This window comes from Coregonus clupeaformis, chromosome 1 (genome assembly GCF_020615455.1).
Source record: "Coregonus clupeaformis isolate EN_2021a chromosome 1, ASM2061545v1, whole genome shotgun sequence".
NCBI classification, from domain to species: Eukaryota; Metazoa; Chordata; class Actinopteri; order Salmoniformes; family Salmonidae; genus Coregonus; species Coregonus clupeaformis.
In genome coordinates this window covers 69,835,510-69,857,719 of record NC_059192.1, presented here as the reverse complement: position 1 = coordinate 69,857,719, position 22,210 = coordinate 69,835,510, and the positions used below count along the sequence as shown (strand labels likewise).

General features: G+C 43.8%; 1 protein-coding gene across 2 annotated transcripts in view; it reads left to right on the top strand.

The window, feature by feature from the left end:
• cpn1 (carboxypeptidase N, polypeptide 1) overlaps nucleotides 1-22,210 on the top strand; it is a 201,048-nt gene that overhangs the window by 144,017 nt on the left and 34,821 nt on the right. For both annotated transcript variants that reach the window (XM_041883959.2, XM_041883952.2), the window contains one exon: nucleotides 20,094-20,233. In XM_041883959.2, coding sequence (XP_041739893.1) covers nucleotides 20,094-20,233 — 140 coding nt within the window. The remainder of the gene's footprint in view (nucleotides 1-20,093; nucleotides 20,234-22,210) is intronic.

Here is a 22,210-nt window from a genome sequence, read left to right as displayed (position 1 = left end):
ATGGAGCTCGGAGGTGCTGATTTAAGGGTTACCAGAAGGGGGGCTGTTTCCTGCACCAACTGTGGCCGCAGAGGACACACTGCTGGTAGGTGCTGGAGAGGGTCCTTAGGGAATGAAGGCAGCAGGCAGGGCACTGGAGGACCATCCCAGGTGAGTAGGCACCCGACTCACCCAGAGCTCTCTGTTGCTCACATGTGTGTTCATGTCGAATTTCCTGTGTTTTCCCCGCATTCCCAGCATAAGGCGCTCGTAGATTCAGGCGCAGCTGGGACTTTTATAGACCGTCTATTTGCACATAGATGAGGTATTCCTATTTGTCCTGTTGATGTGCCCTTCCCTATACATGCCTTAGATAGTTGCCCTTTAGGGTCAGGCCTGATTAGGGAGGTCACAGCTCCACTCTGAATGAAAACGCAGGAGGGTCAAGAGGAGAGAATCAGTCTCTTCCTGATCGTTTTTCCTGCATTTCCCGTGGTGTTGGGGCTTCCCTGGTTAGCCTCTCATGACCCCAATATTTTGTGGCAACAGAGGGCTCTCAAGGGATGGTCACGTCAGTGCTCGGGGAGGTGTGTAGGTGTTTCCATAGGTGCAACGACGGTGGAGAGTCCAAACTAGGTCTCCACTATGCACATTCCCCCCGAATATGCCGATTTGGCTCTCGCCTTCTGTAAAAGGAAGGCGAATCAATTACCACCCCATCAACAGGGGGATTGTGCGATAAATCTGCACTTCCTCGGAGTCATGTGTATCCTCTGTCACAGGAGGAAACGGTAGCTATGGAATCATATGTCTCCGAATCTCTGGGACAGGGATACATTCGGCCTTCCACTTCCCCTGCTTCCTCAAGTTTATTTTTTGTAAAGAAGAAGGATGGAGGGTTGCGCCCGTGCATTGACTATCGAGGTCTCAATCAGATAACTGTTAAGTACAGTTATCCACTACCGCTCATTGGGAGTATGACAGAGTCATTGCACGGATGGCGCTTCTTCAACCAAATTGGATCTCAGGAGCGCGTACAACCTGGTGCGTATCCGGGAGGGGGATGAGTGGAAGACGGCATTTAGTACCACCTCTGGGCACTATGAGTACCTCGTCATGCCGTACGGGTTGATGAATGCTCCCTCAGTCTTCCAATTCTTTGTCGATTAGATTTCCAGGGACCTGCACAGACAGGGTGTAGTGGTGTGTATATAGATGATATTCTCATCTACTCTGCTACACGAGCCGAGCATGTGTCCCTGGTGCACAGGGTGCTTGGTCGACTGTTAGAACATGACCTGTACGTCAATGCTGAGAAATGTCTGTTCTTTCAACAGTCCGTCTCCTTCTCCGCGTCAGGGGTGGAGATGGAAAATGACCGCATTTCAGCCGTGTGTAATTGGCCGATTCCAACCAAGGTAAAGGAAGTGCAGCGATTCTTAGGGTATGCCAACTACTACCAGAGGTTTATCCGGGGCTTTGGTCAGGTAGCGGCTCCTATTACCTCCTTGCTGAAGGGGGGACCGGTGCACCTGCAGTAGTCAGCTGAGGCGGACAGGGCTTTTGGTCACCTGAAGGCTCTGTTCACCTCGGCTCCCGTGCTGGCTCATCCGGATCCTTCCTTGGCATTCATAGTCGAGGTGGATAGGAGCTGTACTGTCTCAGCGCTCGGGTACGCCACCAAAGCTCCGCCCCAGGAGCGAAACTATGATGTGGGGGACCGGGAGCTATTAGCTGTTGTTAATGCTCTGAAGGTGTGGAGACATTGGCTTGAGGGGGCAAAACACCCTTTTCTCATTTGGACTGACCACCGCAATCTGGAGTACATCCGGGCGGCGAGGAGACTGAACCCTCGCCAGGCAAGGTGGGCCATGTTTTTCACACGTTTTGTTTTCACCCTCTCTACAGACCAGATTCCCAGAATGCTAAGGCAGACGCTCTGTCCCGACTGTATGACACAGAGGAGCGGTCCAGGGAGCCCACTCCCATAATTCCGGCTTCTTGTTTGGTGGCACCGGTGGTATGGGAGGTTGACGCAGACATCAAGCGTGCGTTACGCACGGAGCCCACTCCCCCCCAGTGTCCAGTGGGTCGTGTGTACGTTCCGTCTGATGTCCGCGATCGATTGATCTATTGGGCTCATACGTCACCCTCTTCTGGTCATCCTGGCATCGGTCGGACAGTGCGCTGTCTTAGTGGGAAGTACTGGTGGCCTACTTTAGCTAAGGATGTGAGGGTTTATGTTACCTCCTGCTCGGTGTGCTCCCAGTGCAAGGCACCTAGACACCTGCCCAGAGGGAAATTACAACCTCTACCCGTTCCACAATGGCCGTGGTCACACCTATCGGTGGATTTTGTTACGGACCTCCCCCCATCACAGGGAAATACCACGATCTTAGTCGCTGTGGATCGGTTTTCTAAGTCCTGCCGTCTCATTCCTTTGCCCGGTCTCCCTACGGCCCTACAGACTGCTGAGGCCCTGTTTACACACGTCTTCTGGCACTACGGGGTACCTGAGGATATAGTGTCTGATTGGGGTCCCCAGTTCACATCAAGGGTCTGGAGGGCGTTCATGGACCATCTGGGGGTCTCAATCAGCCTGACCTCAGGGTTTCACCCCGAGAGTAATGGGCAGGTGGAGGGAGTAAACCAGGATGTGGGTAGGTTTCTGAGGTCATATTGCCAGGACCGGCCGGGGGATTGGTCGGTGTACATCCCCTGGGCAGAGATGGCCCAAAACTGCCTCCGCCACTCCTCTACTGACCTGTCTCCATTACAGTGTGTACTAGGTTATCAGCCGGTCCTGGCAGCATGGCATCAGAGCCAGATCGAGGCACCTGCGGTGGATGAATGGTTTTGGCGCTCTGAGGAGACCTGGAACGCTGCCCATGTACGCCTGCAATGGGCTATCAGGCGACAGAAGGCGAGCACCGACCGCCACCCCAGTGAGGCCCCGGTGTATGCACCGGGGGACCGGGTCTGGCTCTCGACCCGAAACCTGCCCCTTCGCCTGCCCTGCTGGAAGCTGGGTCGGTGGTTTGTGGGGCCATTTAAAGTCCTGAGGAGATTGAATGAGGTATGTTATAGGTTACAGCTCCCTCCTGATTACAGTATTAACCCCTCGTTCCATGTGTCTCCTCAGGCCGGTGGTAGCTGGTCCGCTCAAGGAGTCTGAGGTGCGGGAGGCTCCTCCGCCCCCACTGGATATTGAGGGGGCACCGGCGTACTCGGTCCGTGCCATCCTGGATTCAAGGCATCGGGTGGGGGTCTGCAGTATCTCGTGGAGTGGGAGGGGTACGGTCCGGAGGAACGGTGCTGGGTTCCTAGGAGGGACATCCTCGATCCCTCCCTGTTGAGGGATTTCCACCGTCGTAACCCGACTCGCCCTGCTCCGCGTCCTCCTGGCCGTCCCCGAGGCCGGTGTCGGTGCACGGCTGGAGCCGAGCGTCAAAGGCGGGGGGTACTGTCACGAATTCAGCCGATGCTGCCCCTCCTCCTTGCTCGGGCAAGCTTCGGCGTTCGTCGTCACCGGAGTACTAGCTGCCACCGATCTATGTTTCTGTGCTCCACTTGTTTGTCTTGATTGCACACACCTGATTCCCATCACGTAAATTTGTTTCCATATTTTACCCTCTGGTTTCCTCATGGTGTTGTGCGTGATATTTCGTTGTTTTGTTGTCTTTCTTGTGAGCTGGTATTATTCTTCCCTGCGTGGAAGATATGCTCTGTTACTTTTGTTTAGTAAAGTACGTCGTTTACTAAGTTCTGTGTCCTGCGCCTGACTCCATCCTACCGCTACACACTGACGCATGACATTATGTTACTGAAGATATTCCTATGGCTTTCAAATGATCTCGCCCGCAAAACGCAGGAGAAAAACTCCCGGTTTTTGGCTGAAAAAGTGTGCCATTAGTATTCTTTTTTGTAATGTTCCCCATCAAGAAAACCAAATAATGTCGCTCAAACAGAAGGGGGAACTAACAAAGAGTCACCGACAACAACCAAAACGAAACAGGTGGGGTTTTAGGAGGGGTTCTGAAAGACACTCATGCTGGTGTCCAATGAAAGTTGACTACCAACAACAACTGGAACCTAAAAGACACCTACCATGAGCACCCACTAAAGTTGCCCAAGAAGAGGCAAACAAAAGAAAACACACTCCAAATGTCATCAAACTCCTCCTCTGGATGCATCTCATCAACAAGAGGGGAGAGGGAAACTCTTTACTCTGTTCAGGAATCAGCTGCTTCCTAGACATCAAATTGTCAACTGTAGGGGACCTCTCTTTCTTCAGTGGTCCTACAAACTTGCTTACCTTTGGGGTTTTCAAAGGAGAGGTCAACTCAGGAGGTTTACCGAAATCAGGATCACACAAACGTCTCAGACAAATCGACCATGGTGGGATCGCTGACATCCTCATCACTAGACTTGCTCCCGGTGACTTTCTTAGACATGAAACGGCACATGCTGGGAACACTGTGGGGTACTTTTCTGATAACCCATCAAGTTCCTCTACTCTGGGTCTCTTACAAATGACAGGTTCTGGCACGACCTTCCCTCCAGCCAATCGTTTTCCCAAAATGAATGAGACCCACTTCACCGGTAGGCTAGGTCTCTGACGACAACGGAACCAGAAACAAGATCAAACTTGAGTTCCACATTATACAAAGGAACTTCCATGCAACCCATCTCCACGCCTTGTAACTAGTTGCTGAAGTGTCAGACAAAGTCAAAATACCCTCCAAAATGTAGGATTGGGCTGCCCCCGTCTCCAAGAATCTTCACTGGCTGCAAAGGGTTCCTACACATCTGATCTCAAATTTTGTTTAGGAGATAACCCAGTCCCAACTAGAGACTTAATGGGCTGGAGTGCTCCCACAAGAAGAAACAGTTTTTTCTCCCTCTCATTTTTCTGTTTCAACTTTGGACACAGAGACAATGTGTCCCTTCGCACAGCAGTAATGACAAACTGGCGGATACGAAAACCCGTTTTCTGCCAATGCTTATCTTTGGGCACTGTAAAAAAACAAACAATGAAACCTAGCAGTAGAAGGTGCCTTCTGCGGAAGGATAACTACTTGGCGCTTTGTTTGTGAAGGTAGTTTGTGACTGCAGCTTTCTCAAGAGTGAGATCCTTGTGCTCATAAATGTAGGTAGCAACCCTTTCGTGAAGGCAATTCTTGAACTGCTCGAGAAGTATGAGTGTTTAAATCCTTGAGATCCACACCACCAATCATAAAGACATGCTTGTTCCCTTGCAAACTCAACATGGCTTTGTGATTCTGTCTTTTGTAATTTACGGAATAGTTGTCTGTATGCCTCTGGGACCAACTTGTAAGCCCAAAGGAAAGCAGCTTTAACAGTGTCATAATCTGAGCTCTGGTCAAGAGATAAAGCAACATACATTTTCTGGGCTTTTACCACAAGAACACATTGGAGGAGCGGTGACCAAATATCTTGTGGCCATTTTAGGGATGTGGCAATCCGGTCAAACAGAGTAAAATACACATCCACCTCCTTTTTGTTGAAATGCGATACAAGCCGGCTGTTCCGACCAAGATCAAACTGTTGAGGGTGCAGGATGGCCTGACTTGATTCGGAGTAATTCCAGACCTATCTCCCTTTGTCGCGCTTCCAGCTCCATCTCTTTTTATTGAATGGCATGCACATGCTCTTCTTGTTATTGTTCTAGTCTGGCTGCACATTCTCTTTCCCTTTCCTTGTGCTCGAGCTCTAATTTCTGTTGTTCCCATTTTGCCTTCAGTTCTACCTCTCGCAGTTGCATGTCTATGGGGAGTACTCTACCACCCGTAGGACCCTTTTCATCATCCTCCCTCTCCGGAAGGATTTCCTCCACCACCAAAGCAGTATAGATTAACTCTGACTACTGCTTTGCGAATCGGTATGTGTAACTTTGATGTTATAATGCTTTGCAATGACGAGCAGATTCACCTTCGTACATTTATCTAGCATCGCCCATGTAGGGTTTTCCACAAATGCTTCCAACTTAAAGTCCATTGCTTTTTAGTATTTTTATATTAGCCTGTGTGTTTATGCAACTTTCAAAATGAACCCCACCTGTTTCATTTTGGTTGTTGTCAGTGACTCTTTGTTAGTTCCCCCTTCTGTTTGAGCGACAATTTATAGGTTTCTTGCTGGGGAATGTAACTTTCTAAATGAACCCCACAAGAACTATGTGGGACGCTGGGCTGAAGGGAGTTGTAATTTCCATTAAGCAAATATTCAACCTAGTTCAGCGCAATAACATGGTAATTAACTGCAAAGGCCATATTCCGTTGCGCCAGTTTTTTCCAGCTCGGACCGAGATGGATACACTTTTATGCCTGCTACACTACATGACCAAAAGTATGTGGAAACCTGATCGTCGGACATCTCATTCCAAAATCATGGGCATGAATATAGAGTTGGTCCCCCTTTTACTGCATAACAGCCTCCACTCTTCTCGGAAGGCTTTTCACTAGATGTTAAAACATTGCTGCGGGGACTTGCTTCCATTCAGCCACAAGAGCATTAGTGATGTACTCGATTAGGCCTGGCTCGCAGTCGGCATTCCAATTCATGTCAAAGGTGTTAGATGGGGTTGAGGTCAGGGCAATGTGCAGGCCAGTCAAGTTCTTCCACACCGATCACAACCTTGCTTTGTGCACGGGGCATTGTCATGCTGAAACAGGAAAGGGCCTGCCCCAAACTGTTGCCACAAAGTTGGAAGCACAGAATCATCTAGAATGTCATTGTATGGTGTAGCATTAATATTTCCCTTCACTGAAACTAAGGGGCATAGCTCGAACCATAAAAAAAAGCCCGAGACCATTATTCCTCCTCATCCAAACTTTACAATTGGCACTATGCATTATGCCAAACCCAGATTCGTCCGTCGGACTGCCAGATGGTGGAGCGTGATTCATCACTCCAGAGAATGTGTTTCCACTGCTCCAGAGTCCAATGATGGCGAGCTTTACACCACTCCAGCCGAAGCTTGGCTGCTCGGTCATGGTAACCCATTTCATGAAGCACCCGACAAACAGTTATTGAGCTGACGTTGCTTCCAGAGGCAGTTTGGAACTTGGTAGTGAGTGTTGCAACCGAGGACAGGCGGTCCTGTTCTGTGAGCTTGTGTGGCCTACCACTTTGTGGCTGAGCCGTTGTAGCTCCTAGACGTTTCCACTTCACAATAACAGCACTTACAGTTGACCAGGGCAGCTCTAGCAGGGCAGAAATGTTATACACCTGTCAGCAACGGGTGTGGCTGAAATTGCCGAATCCACTAATTTGAAGGGGTGTCCACATACTTTTGTATATATTGTGTATGTTATCTTAGATACACATAGACTGCATAGACCGCATGAGATAGGAATGTACACAACACAACAACAAGAGGGATATACACAGTTCCTGAAGTGATGAGAGAAGACTGATTAACTGATAATTAAAATAACAGTTAAGATGGCCCTTTTTCCTAAGTGCAGAGATGTATTATAGGTAATGAATGTGAAGCAGAAAGATCAGCGTACCCCAAATCCAGAGGTTGTGAGTTTAAATCCCACGTGGTTTCATATTTTGTATTTGTATTTGTATTTATTATGGATCTCCATTAGCTTCTGCCAAGGCAGCAGCTACTCTTCCTGGGGTCTGGCAAAATTAAGGCAGTTATACAATTTTAAAACATTACAAAACCTTCATTACAGAATTCACAACACACTAAGTGTGTGCCCTCAGGCCCATACTTCACTACCATATGTCTACAACACAAAATCTATGTGTACGTGTGTATAGTATGTTATCATGTGTGTGTATGCATGTGTCTTTACCTATGTTTGTGTTGCTTCTCAGTCCCCGCTGTTCCATAAGGTGTATTTTTATCTGTTTTTTTTTATCTGATTCTACTGCTTGCATCAGTTACATGATGTGGAATAGAGTTCCATGTAGTCATGGCTCTAGGTAGTACTGTGCGCCTCCCATAGTTTGTTCTGGACTTGGGGACTGTGAAAATACCTCTGGTGGCATGTCTTGTTGGGTATGCATGGGTGTCTGAGTTGTGTGCCAGTCGTTTAAACAGACAGCTCGGTGCTTTCAACATACATTTACATTTACATCATTTAGCAGACGCTCTTATCCAGAGCGACTTACAGTTAGTGCATACATTATTCTTTTTTTTTTTTAAATTTTTTTTCTCATACTGGCCCCCCGTGGGAATCGAACCCACAACCCTGGCGTTGCAAACGCCATGCTCTACCAACTGAGCTACCTCCCTGTCAACCTCTCACAAATACAAGTAGTGATGAAGTCAATCTCTCCTCTACTTTGAGCCAGGAGAGATTGACATGTAAATTATTAATGTTTGCTCTCTGTATACATCCAAGGGCCAGTCGTGCTGCCCTGTTCCGAACCAATTGCAATTTGTGGCACCTGACCACACAACTAAATAGTAGTCCAGGTGCAACAAAACTTGAGCCTGTAGGACCTGCCTTGTGGATAGTGCTGTTGATAGATGCTATTTACCATTGTGTACTCAGGTTTATCACAGGTGATAGTTACAAAACTCATCACTGTTTCCTATATCAACATGTGGGTTGGGCCTCTCTATCTGTGAGGCGAGAGCAACATGCTCTCTTGTTTATTTATAAAGCACTTCTTTTAAAACTACCTCCATATATATCATCATTAATTTCCACTAGATATACTAATTTTAAAACCAGATCACAGATGTGGATTACATTAGAGACTCCTGTGGTCTCCACAGAGTTGGGTAGGACTGCCTTCAGTTCCTTTGCACCTTATTTATGGAACAAACTGCAGATCCAACTTAAGTTAGACACTCTGGTGTCCCTTGCCCATTTAAAAAATGTTATGGAGGATCAATATGATGTTGTCTGTGATTGTTTCTGTTGAATTGTGTTTTTGTTTTGTATGTTTGAAATGTTCTTGTCTGTATGTCTAAAACTGTACATGTCAACATGTTTACACAGGGCACAGCCGTAAAAGAGATCCAGGTCTCAGTCTGTTTTTCCCTGTAAAAAAAAAAGAAAAAAAAAAAAAGAAGGTAGAGCAGCGCTTTATTATGGACAGACTTCTCCCCATCTTAGCTACTGTTGTATCAATATGTTTTGACCATGACATTTTACAATCCAGGATTACTCCAAGCAGTTTAGTCACCTCAACTTGCTCAATTTCCACATTATTCATTACAAGATTTAGTTGAGGTTTAGGGTTTAGTGAATGATTTGTCCCAAATACAATGCTTTTAGTTGTAGAAATATTTAGGACTAACTTATTCCTTGCCAGCCATTCTGAAACTAACTGCAGCTCGTTGTTAAGTGTTGCAGTCATTTCAGTTGCTGTAGTAGCTGATGTGTATAGTGTTGAGTCATCCGCGTACATAGACACATTGTCTTTACTCAAAGCCAGTGGCATGTCATTAGTAAAGACGGAAAAAAGTAGGGGGCCTAGACAGCTACCCTGGGGAATTCCTAATTCTACCTGGATTATGTTGGAGAGGCTTCCAATAAAGAACACCCTCTGTGTTCTGTTAGACAGGTAACTCTTATTCCACATTATATCAAGGGGTGTAAAGCCATAACACATACGTTTTTCCAGCAGCAGACTATGATCGATAATGTCAAAAGCGACACTGAAGTCTAACAAAACAGCCTCCACAATCTTTTAATCATCAATTTCTCTCAGCCAATCATCAGTCATTTGTGTAAGTGCTGTGCTTGTTGAATGCCCTTCCCTATCAGCGTGTTGAAAGTCTGTTGTTAATTTGTTTACTGGAAAATAGTATTGTATCTGGTCAAACACCATTTTTTTCAAAACTTTACTAAGGGTTGGTAACAGGCTGATTGGTCGGCTATTTGAGCCAGTAAAGGGGGCTTTACTATTCTTAGGTAGCGGAATAGCTTTTGCTTTCCTCCAGGCCTGAGGGCACACACTTTCTAGGAGGCTTAAATGGAAGATATGACAAATAGGAGTGGCAATATCGTCCGCTCTTATCCTCAGTAATCTTCCATCCAGGTTGTCAGACCACGTTGGCTTGTCATTGTTGATAGACAACAATAATTTTTTCACCTCTTCCCCACTCACTTTACGGAATTCAAAATTACAATTCTTCTCTATCATTATTTGGTCAGATATACTTGGATGTGTAGTGTCAGCGTTTGTTGCTGGCATGTCATGCCTAAATTTGCTAATCTTGCCAATGAAAAAATCATTAAAGTAGTTGGCAATATCAGTCGGTTTTGTAATGAATGAGCCATCTGATTCAATGAATGATGGAGCTGAGTTTGCCTTTTTTTCCAACATTTAATTGAAGGTGCTCCAAAGCTTTTTACTACCATTCTTTGTCATTTATCTTTGTTCATTGTGTAGTTTCTTCTTCTTTTTAATCAGTTTAGTCACATAATTTCTCAATTTGCTGTGCGTTTGCCAATCGGTTGTGCAGCCAGACTTATTTGCCGTTCCTTTTGCTTCATCCCTCTGAACCATAAAATATTTCAATTCCTCATCAATCCACAGGGATTTAACAGTTTTTACAGTAATTTTCTTAATTGGTGCATGCTTATTTGTAACTGGGATAAATCAGTACTAAGTGATCATGTCAAATGTAATCAAATCATATTGTCATTGATTAAAGATTTGTACACTATTTTAGCTGAATAGCGTACCACTTAAGACACCCATACCATTTAATTACTTTACTTTTAATTGTTTGGGACACTTGGGACCATCACGTGACGTCCTGACGGCTGGTAAAACAAATGTCTTGAAAACAGCTTACAAACGTCCTAACATGACGTCCTGGTAACGTACAGGGAACTACACAAAGGTCCATCAGAGAATGTTCCCTTGGAACAATCTTGCGACATCCTACCCTGCAAATAAAAATTAGTCGTTAGTACGTCACAAAATGGCCACCTAAAGTGGTCAGGGCATTGTGTCATGCTCCCCTGGAAGTACAAAGTAGGAATCGCTCGCCTCTTCCTCTGTTCTTGAAAGCCGGCATGAAAAGTGACAGAGTAATCTGTGTCGCAGTCTTACAGTAGCCTATAGCAATGGCGCCCTCTACAGTCAGCTGAGTAGCGTCCCACATGAGTTTGTAGGTTTGGGTCTGTGTGGCGGGAAAGAGGCAGAGAACTTGTCCTTATGATTTGTTCTCTTCATTAATGACCTCACTCCTCCTTTGCAAGTTTTTCAGTAACCAATACCTGTTTTACCCTATGTTGAACAATGCATATAGTCTCAGTTTATCCCAGATTTTACTACCTGTGTTTGAATTTAGAGAACCGTCTGTGTGGTAATAAAAGTCTGCTAAATACTCCTCTACCTCTCCAAATCAGTGGGCATGGAGTAGCGATATGAGAATCATAAGCAATATGAGAAGCATCCCACTGAGCAGAAACTGGTAGAATCAACGTTGTTTACAAGTCATTGTGGTCCTCTGTAGCTCAATTGGTAGAGCATGGCGCTTGTAACGCCAGGGTAGTGGGTTCGATCCCCGGGACCACCCATATGTAAAAATGTATGCACACATGACTGTAAGTCGCTTTGGATAAAAGCATCTGCTAAATGGCATATTATATTATTATTTCAACCAAAACAATCAATGTGATGTTGAACCAACGTGGAAATCTGATTGGATTGAAAAAACTCATCAACTTTTCGTCTTTTTTTTACCCAACTTTTAACCTAAATCCAATATAATGATGATTTTTTCTTTTTTTACATTGAATTCACGTTAGTTGACAACTCAACCAAATGTAAATCAAAACTAGACGTTGAACTTATGTCTGTGCCCAGTAGGATATGCATAACCATAGGAGCAATTGAAAGGGAACCCTTTCGAGATTCTGGGGAAATTCCCAGAACAAAGATGAGGAACCAAAGGTTCACATGTCACAAGACTAAATTCAAACATTACACATTATTTAATGTACCTTTACTCTACTTTTTGAAACAATTTTTCGATAACAGAATCTGGAAATACTCTGTATATATTTAGTTGCATAACAAGAATATTCATGACAAATTTGGGGAAGATACAACAGAACATTTGTATTTCTATTTGTATTCATTAAGGATCCGTACTCTTCCTGGGGTCCAGCAACATTAAGGCAATTACAGTATATACAATTTAAAATATTACATAACATTACATTTCATTACACTTTACACAATATATTTAGTGTGTTCCCTCAGGCAACTACTCCACTATCACATATTTACAATACAACATCCATGTGTATGTGTGTGTAGAGTGCGTGTGTGCATGTGTGTCTCTGCCTGTGTGTGTGTCTCTTTACAGTCCCCGCTCTTCCATAAGGTGTATTTTTATCTGTTTTTTAAATCTGATTCTACTGCTTGCATCATTTACCTGATTTGGAATAGAATTCCATGTAGTCATGGCTCTATTTAGTACTGTGTGCCTCCCATAGTCTGTTCTTGACTTGGGGACTGTGAAGAGACCTTTGGTGGCATGTCTTGTGGGGTATGCATGGGTGTCCGAGCTCTGTGCTAGTAGTTTAAACAGACACCTCGGTGCATTCAGCATGTCAACACTTCTTACAAAAACAAGTAGTGATGAAGTCAATCTCTCCACTTTGAGCAGTGAGAGATTTACATGCATATTATTAATGTTAGCTCTCTGTGTACATTTAAGGGTCAGCAGTGCTGTCCTGTTCTGAGCCAATTGTACTTTTCAGAGGTCTCTCTTTGTGGCACCTGACCACACGACTGAACAGTAGTCCAGGTGCGACAAAACTAGAGCCTGTAGGACCTACCTTGTTGATAGTGCTGTTAAGAAGGTAGAGTAACACTTTATTATGGACAGACTTCTCCCCATCTTGGCTACTGTTGTATCAACATGTTTTGACCATGACAGTTTACAATCCAGGGTTACTCTAAGCAGTTTAGTCACCTCAACTTGATCAATTTCCACATTATGTATCACAAGATTTAGTTGAGGTTTAGGGTTTAGTGAATGATTTGTCCCAAATACAATGCTTTTAGTTTTTGAAATATTTAGGACTAACTTATTCCTTGCCACCCATTCTGAAACTAGCTGCAGCTCTTTGTTATGTGTTGCTGTGATTTCACTCGCTGTAGTAGCTGACGTGTATAGTGTTGAGTCATCCGCATACATAGACACACTGGCTTTACTCAAGGCCAGTGGCATGTCATTCGTAAAGATTGAAAAAAGTAAGGGACCTAAACAGCTACCCTGGGGAATTCCTGATTTTACCTGGATTATGTTCGAGAGGCTTCTATTAAAGAACACCCTCTGTGTTCTGTTAGACAAGTAAAGCCATAACACATACGTTTTTCCAGCAGCAGACTTTGATCGATAATGTCAAAAGCCGCACTGAAGTCTAACAAAACAGCCCCACAATCTTTTATCATCAATTTCTCTCAGCCAATCATCAGTCATTTGTGCTTGTTGAATGTCCTTCCCTATTAGCGTGCTGAAAGTCTGTTGTCAATTTGTTTACAGTAAAATAGCATTATATATGTTCAAGCACAATTTTTCCCAGAAGTTTACTAAGGGTTGGTAACAGGCTGATTGGTTGGCTATTTGAGCCAGTAATGGGGGCTTTACTATTGTTGGGTAGCGTAATTACCTTTGCTTCACTCCTGAAGGCACACAATTTCTAGTAGGCTCGGATTGAAGATATGGCAAATAGAAGTGGCAATATCATCCGCTATTATCCTCAGTAATTTTCCATCCAAGTTGTCATACTTAGTCACATGATTTCTCAACTTACAGTACGTTTGCCAATCGGTTGTGCAGCCAGACTTATTTGCCATTCCTTTTGCCTCATCCCTCTCAACCATACCATTTTTCAATTCTTCATGAAACCACTGGTTTAACAGTTTTTACAGTTATTTTCTTAGTGGGTGCATACTTATTAGTAACTGGAATAAGCTATTTCATAAATGTGTCAAGTGCAGCGTCTGGTTGCTCCTCATTACACACCACAGACCAACAAATATTATTTACATCAACAACATAGGAATCACTACAAAACTTATTGTATGACCTCTTATACACTATATTAGGCTCAGCCTTTGAACTTTGGTTTTTCTAGATATGGCTACTATATTGTGATCACTACATCTGATGGATTTGGATACTGCTTTAAAACAAATTTCTGCAGCATTAGTAAAGATGTGATCAAAACATGTTGATGATCTCATTCCTGTGCTGTTTGTAACTACCCTGGTAGGTTGACAGACAACATGAACCTGGTTGCAGGCACTAGTTACAGTTTGAAGCTTTTTCTTGAATTAGCAGCTTGATGAAAGCCAGTCAATATTTAAATCACCCAGAAAATATACCTTTCTGTTGATATCACATACATTATCAAGCATTTCACACATGTTATCCAGATACTGACGGTTAGCACTTGGAGGTCTATAGCAACTTCCGACCAGGATGGGCTTTAGGTGAGGCAGATGAACCTGTAGCCATATTACTTCAACAGTATTTAACATGAGATCCTCTCTAAGCTTTACAGGAATGTGGTTCTGAATGTAAACGGCAGCACCTCCACCTTTGGCATTTCTGTATTTTCTGAAGATGTTATATCCATGTATTGCTACCACTGTATCATCAAAGGTGTTATCTAGGTGAGTTTCAGAGATTGTCAGAATATGAATGTTATCTGTTACGAGCAAATTATTGATTTCATGAACCTTGTTTCTTAAGCTACATATGTTAATGTGTCTATTTTGAGCGCTTTTCTTCTGTGTCCATGCACATCATGAAACAAGAGATGTGCATGGACACTTTTATGGGATGGTTGATTGTTTTCATTGCTTTACTGGGAAGCGTAGCAGAAGTAGACATGCTCATGTTATTTACTTTAGTGCAGGGTGAGCTGCACACAGTGGACTTCCTACTAGGCACACTGCGTCAGTGCTAACAGTATAACTGGTTCATAGGCACATGATTACTGCATACAATAGCTGTAGGATCAGCAGAGGCACTCAGGGCAGTTAGAGGGACATAAATTAGGTTACTTACATTGTGTCTTCCAACGCCCCTGGGATAATATACATTTGCTGAAGCATTATGTCAACTCAGCGACACAATGTTAGGGATTAACTGAGCTGTGCTTGGGTCATTGATAAGTAATTGTCTCAACGCAGCCTTATAATGCTGTGAAAGGATCCAGGAAACCAAATGATTTGAGGGGATCCCATCCTCCATATAAAACATGTTTTTTTCCCCAGAAGGTATCAAGAGTGTCAATAAATGTTACACCCACAGAGTTGCGATAGTCTCGTAGCCAGTTATGGTGGGTTAAAAGTCTGCTGAAATGTTCAATGCCACGATTTAGGGAGGGCACAGGGCGAGATGTTATGGGGCGTTTGTTGGTGTCAAGCAGAGACCCAATCAGTTCTTTAAAATCCATCTTCAGGTGTTCTGAGCTGCCCTTCATAATGTAATTGAATCCCACATGATCTGTGATAGACTCAATTTCCTCATGCAGGTTTAAAATGTTTGGGAGCAGTTTATTGATGTCCTGTACTCGTGATCCTGTCCTGTACTCGTGACTGAGACATTTATCACCATTGAACTGCCCAATACAATGGTCGGAGAAGGAGATGGAGAAATCCGCCCATTCCTACCCCTCACACAATTCGTTGAACCTTTCACAGGCCCACGAGAAGCAGGATAGTATATGCCCGCTGCTCCCGGCGATAGGTCCAGACCTCCCACAGCAGGCAGTGTCACTTCAGATCCAGAGAGAGGGAAAGGAGCCGAACTCAACGACAAAGCTGCTGCTGGAGTCAGCGTAGTTGGATTCAGCACATCTGTCGCAGACACTGGCAATCCCAGCAATGAAGGCGTAGGTAGATCAGGCACCAGTGTGGCGAAGCTATTCCTTATGTCAATCTGCTCTGAACCTCTCGCAGACACTCCAGTCCGCTAAGCAGCATGCCGCTGCCTTCGGATTCCACGACTTGTGACATGGGACCCGTGCTGATTGGAACAATCCTCTTGCTGTTCTCCGTCTACTCCACTACAAGATGGAGGAGGAGAAGCAGATGGAGACGACTTCCTCGGCAGGCAAGTTCCAGGTGGTACAAGCCATTCAGATAAGGACAGATGACAAGGCGGGGATACATTCATCAGGCCCGAGTGGCGTCCAGCCACAGGAGTTGAGAACAAGAAAGTTCCAATTTGCATTTTCCCCATAAATTCGCGCAGAATAGAAATTTGACAGCCACTTAATTCCTGTAATCCTCCGCAATTATCAATATTGTCCCGGATAAGAGCGTAATAAACACAGCTTCTACAGTGCTGGAAACTTCCGTTAGCTATTCCAGGCGAATCGGGCTCCATTGCAACCTAGATAGCTGACTAGTTGATAGCAGGTGTTGACACAAACACTAATGAACAAAATAAAAATAAAACAAAATAAAACTTCGGAAACAACAGGCCGAAACAACAGGTCGAGGCGCAGGAGGTGTCCGAGTTCGTGACAGGAGTTTGTGGAGTTCGTGACAAGAAATGACGTAGACAGATGCCAGGGAGGATGGAGGGATTGTGTAAGAGGTCTAAATGATTAATTAATTTCAATACACTTGTATGACTCAGGAAAAGCGTTCAACTTTTAGGTGGTTTCTGGACCTCTCATGACTGTGCCTTCGGAGGAACTGACGCAACCACACTTGTAGTTTTTTGTTTGGAACACTGCCCTACATCCCCACCATCACACAATGGTGGTGTTCACGCAATCCCAAAAATACCATTACAAATTGAAATCTGGATCAGGTGGGCATCAATTGAAGGTGGGCATCTATTGCCTAGCTGATTTATAAAATTAGATCTTACAGTCTTAGGCTTTCACATTGTCATTTTGGTACACATAGAATAATATGTTCAGAACAACCCCGGGCATGACGCCATGTTATCCTTTCAACCGTTCATCAAACATAGCGATCATCAACATTGATACTGTAAATGACATGAGTTTTATAATATGGAAATGTAAAATGCACATTTGCACTCATGATTGTGTGGGTTTCTTGTATGACATCAAAGCGGTATTTATTATACTCTTCAACGTCTCATATTTTAGAACACCTTCAGTCCTCTTAATTTACACCACCCCCCTCTCTGATGACATGAAATGTGCAAAAGTAGCCCAATTGGCGGGAGGGATGGGGGCATCTTATTGTTGTGCGTGATGCTCACATTTAGAACGTCTGTCAGTTGAATCCCATACATCACTTTAAAGCAGAGACCCTGAGCTCTGACGAAATGTATGTAATGTGGAGACAAACGGATTCAGTTCAGTCAGTTGTCCTGATGAGCCCTTCCCAGATAGCTAGTTTATGCTTGTGACTAGAAACTTCAGCAAGAATGTGAAACTTGTCTGCCGAAGTTGGGACTTGGGAGAGGGTTCAGAGTCATTCAGTTTTTATCAGAGTAATTTTTTCTTTTTTTTTCTTTATTATTATTATTTTTTAAATCACTAGCTACAATAAATGTGCTTTTGCTGTCACCCTGGCCGTCACCCAAGCTGTCACCCTGGCTACACTAGCTAGCTACTTCCCTCTCCTACAGGAAAGCAGTGCTCAGCAAGCGGAAGCAAAGGACACTGTGCCCCGTGTTATTGTGTTGCCGGCTTGCAGCGCAAACCCTCCCCATTGAGCAGTAGACTGTATCACGGTGACATCCAGATGGTTAATACACATATTACAACTTATTTCTCGTGTAGGCTGCTATCCTACTCTAAAAAAAATCAAGTGGGATGGAACAAATTGGCCACGTTAGCTACCGCCGGCGACATGTGATACAGCTGCCCGGTGGGAAGCAACTGCTGCCCAGTGGAAAGCAACTCATGTCGGCAAGAACCTCTATACAACACCGTTGCACTGGCCATTCACACCGGCTTGTCGCAACATTAGCTAATTGGCATGTCACGGTGACATCCAGATAGTGACCAATACTACATGTATTACATAGTATTACATACTGTATTACCGATACAAAATGCCAGGTCGCAGTTGTAAATGAGAACTTGTTCTCAACTGGCTTACCTTGTTAAATAAAGGTGAAATAAAAAAATTAAAAATTAAAAAACATAACCCAAAACACAACCGAAGCAAACCACAAATGCATCCAACAAGTTTGTGGAGTCAAAATATTGATGTAGTTATTGCGTGCAAGGAATATGGTACCAAATACTAAACTTTTAACTACTAAACACTAGAACCGCTGGGCATCGATTGACCCCCTTCAAGCTAATGAGCAGTCATTCTGACTGCAACATTCTAACAGTGTAATTAATATATTTCATATGTGCTATAGCAACAATTATCATTTGGTTGTGTTTATGAAGGCCTTGGGTAACATTAGAAAACGATTAGTATTTTATTTCAAATAACACAATAGTATTTTCATTAGATTATGTTACTGTAGGCTATATGTAAAAACAAAATGTTTATTCGTGGAGTGCCTTTGCTACAACTATGAAACAGAAAGCATATGCGTTGGAACATGGTAACATAACAAAATTAAATACAAAATACCCCAACCACCAAGAAGCACGGTCAAAAGACGCGTGGTAAAATGATGAAAACACTAGTAGCCTAAACATCATTATAAACGCCAAGTGGCTTTCATAAATAGTGAAACTCTGCACAAAAGCAATAATGGCATTATAATGAATACATGTATCAATATGACAGCAGTCAAAAATGGTCAATTATTGTCAGCTCGTGCTTGTGTGCATCAGTTGGATTTAATTTAGCTGTTATCGCTTGTCCCAACAGTTCACACAATTTTCATAACTTTCACTTGCTTGACACACTTTGACATACTGTACCTTTGTTTGGTTGTAGTGCGTAATAGTATCCGGTTTTCTCTAGATTGTGTCTAGTTGTGGAGTACAACGGCTGTGCAGGTGCCTTATTTTGCATCACTTTGTTCATGGTGCTGGCCAGACTTGTTTTCTTTGCAAGCAACTTGTTCACCAATGACAGTGAAGTGAAGAAATAGTAGTATGCCAGAGTATACTGATAAGACTGCTTTGAGTCAGTGAACTGATATAGGGTACATACCATTTTAAGATTAGGCCTATAATTAGAATGTATCAATACAATAGAATGGCCCGCCCTGTTCTTCATTCACAATTGGTGATTACATAATAAAACTTCCCCTGCTCATCAACTCACCCATCATACTTTACTTAATTTATTTAATCTGTTCTTATTTGTGTGAAATTGGTTTCAGTATAGTTTAGGTTCAGTTTCGAGGCAATTATCAGGGGGACTATCAGCTGGACACTGCACTTTCAACTGTCAGAAGAAGGAACACAAGCATTTCGCTACACCCGCGATAACAACTGCTAAATATGTGTATGTGACCAATAACATTTTATTTTATTTGAAGGAGCGGAGCAGGCCCTACTGTTGGGAGAAGGAGGGGCAACTGGGGAAAAACCATTCAAAAGAAATGACATGCCCTCCTAAAACTGGTTATAACTCCAGTTCTGTTTGTGCTATTAAGATTCTAACGATGGCAGTGTGTTATATAGACTTATTTAGGAAAAGTCAAGGAAGCAGGGGTGCATGAGTTACAAAATGAAAGAGTAAAAAAATTAAATCATTCATGATCAGTCAAAATGACTGCTTTAGCGGTTCTAGTGTTAAATACACTAAGTTCATTTATACAAACACAATATGCCTTCTTCAAATGGGACTAGATCCATAAAGGGCTTTCATTTTTTTTAAACAGTAAAATAGATATGTATGAAAATACCCTCAAATAAAAGCTGACATTCTGTACTGTCGCCTAATATGACACATTCTGTCTCAAATCTAAAATGTCAGAGTATAGCGTCAAATTAAACAATTTTGCTTCACTGTCCAAATACATATGGAGGGGAATGTACAGTATGAGAGATGGGGGTGGTGTGCATGTTAACATTCATCTTTGATTAATCTCTTTCTTAAAGTACCCATTGTTACCAAATAATTTGTCAGCAAATATCAAGAAAAAGCATGATGAAAAAAGAGCATAGAAAAATAATTGTGTAGAAGTGTTCAATGTACCTTCACTTTAACAGTATTGTGTCTCTCCACAGGCATGCAGGACTTTAACTACCTATACACCAACTGCTTTGAGATCACTCTGGAACTCAGCTGTGACAAGTTCCCCCCGGCATCAGCCCTGTCAAGAGAATGGCTGGGCAACAGAGAGGCCCTGATCTCCTACCTGGAGCAGGTTCTTTTTCTACTCTCTCTCTCCCCCACACACACACACACACATATATTTACTGTGGCACAGTATCAGTAGAGGGTCAGATAATTGTTCACTATTAGAGCTGTAAACTAGTGTCCCTGCTCAAATACAATGGATTACAAGGAACAGCATACTGCACAGTACATGATGTCGTAACATAACATAAACCATGTATTCTCACAGGAGGACTGTGTAGTGGAGGTGTAGTGGAGCTGGGACAATAAACAGAAAATGACCGACATTACCTTCCTCTTACCTAAGCAATTTTGGTTAGGTCAGTAATTTTTGGTGATTATGCTAAACAACGTTCCTGCAGATTTGATTGTTCTAAAACTATGCTTTGGTCAACAGTAATGTGCATTATATTGATTCCTGCTATGAAAGTATCTGCCAGTCCCTGTCTTGCTGCTGGCTGATGTGTGACCGAGCTACTCACATTTCCTCTTCCTGTCCATGTGAGCACAGAAGGAGAGATGCATTCTGATAGGCACAAGCATATGACCATTGCGCATTTCAAAATGCAATTGCTGGAAAAACAGTTTTAAAGCAACTGCTGATGTTATTGTTAGCCCTCCCGTTGTCCTAGGGTCAAAATGACCCGCCACTGTGTTGAACCAACTTTATTTAATTTTTATATTTTTGGGATCATTTGTGAGAAGGAGGCAGTGAGACTTTAAAGAAAGTATCACTGCCTCCTTCTCACAAATGATCCCAAAAATATAAAAATTAAATAAAGTTGGTTCAACACAGTGGCAGGTCATTTTGACCCTAGGACAACGGGAGAGTTAAAGAGAGGAGAGTATCAGCTTTCTGTGAGTATATCATTTATTTCTCAACTCTCAATATTGAGCAAAACCACTTCACAATCGGAGTAGGCTATGTAGTATGGTTGATTTGCAGTGAATACATCAAGTAGCCTAGGCTATTACATTTACTAATAAAATGTATAATTTACATGGCTATCTAGCAACAATATCATATTTAGAGTTAGCTATCTAGTTAAGTGTTTTGAGTTCCCACTTACTCAGGTGGTGAATTATGTAGCATAGGCCTAGGCCAATTTGCACATCTTGTCATGTCTCCTCCCGTTGCTCCCCTCCTGCACTCTGATTCACCGGTCTACTGAGCCACCGGTCTGAGCGCACCACCTCAGCAACACCGGAATGGAAACCCAACGCACCCTAATCACCTCCAGTGCACCTGCACCTCATCATCTCATCACCACCCATATATAGCCCTGGACTGTTCAGTGTTGTATTGTGTGTGATTGTTTGTCATGTCGTGTACTCGCTCTTTGTTGTTCTCTTGCTCAGTGTTAAGTAAACCTTTACAGTGTTGATTCCTGCGTTTGCGTCCTGCCTCTTCGTATCCTCAGTACTCGTCACAGAATTACACACCTATCACAAAGATGGATGCAGCAGGTAATCCTCCTGGAGTTTACCAGCGCCTCGACCAGCACCAGCAGCAGATTGCCTAGGTGAACGCCGCCATGCAGGAAGTGCTCCAAACGCTGCACAAACTGACCATCGCTCCGGTTCCACCTCAGGGAGCGGCGAGTGCACCCAGTCCCCTTCCTCCCGTGCTATCACCAACGTCTGACGGACCCCTCGCCCTGCCGGAGCGCTATGACGGGAAAACGACGAAATGTAGAGGCTTCCTGCTACAGGTCTCACTGTATCTGGTGCATTAGCGTGGGGCATCTCCATCGGACCAAGCCAGGATAGTGCTGGTGATTTTGCTACTGAAGGGAAAGGCGCTGGATTGGGCCACGGCAGTCTGGGAAGGAGGTGAGGCCGCGGCGCTTCCCTACTCCACCTTCCTCGCTCGGTTCAGGGCGGTGTTCGATCATCCCACGGAGGGAAAGGACAGGGGTGAGCGTCTCCTCCGGCTACAACAGGGGGCTGCCTTCGAGTACTCCCTGAGCTTTCGCACGGTGGCGGCATCTTCCGGCTGGAATGA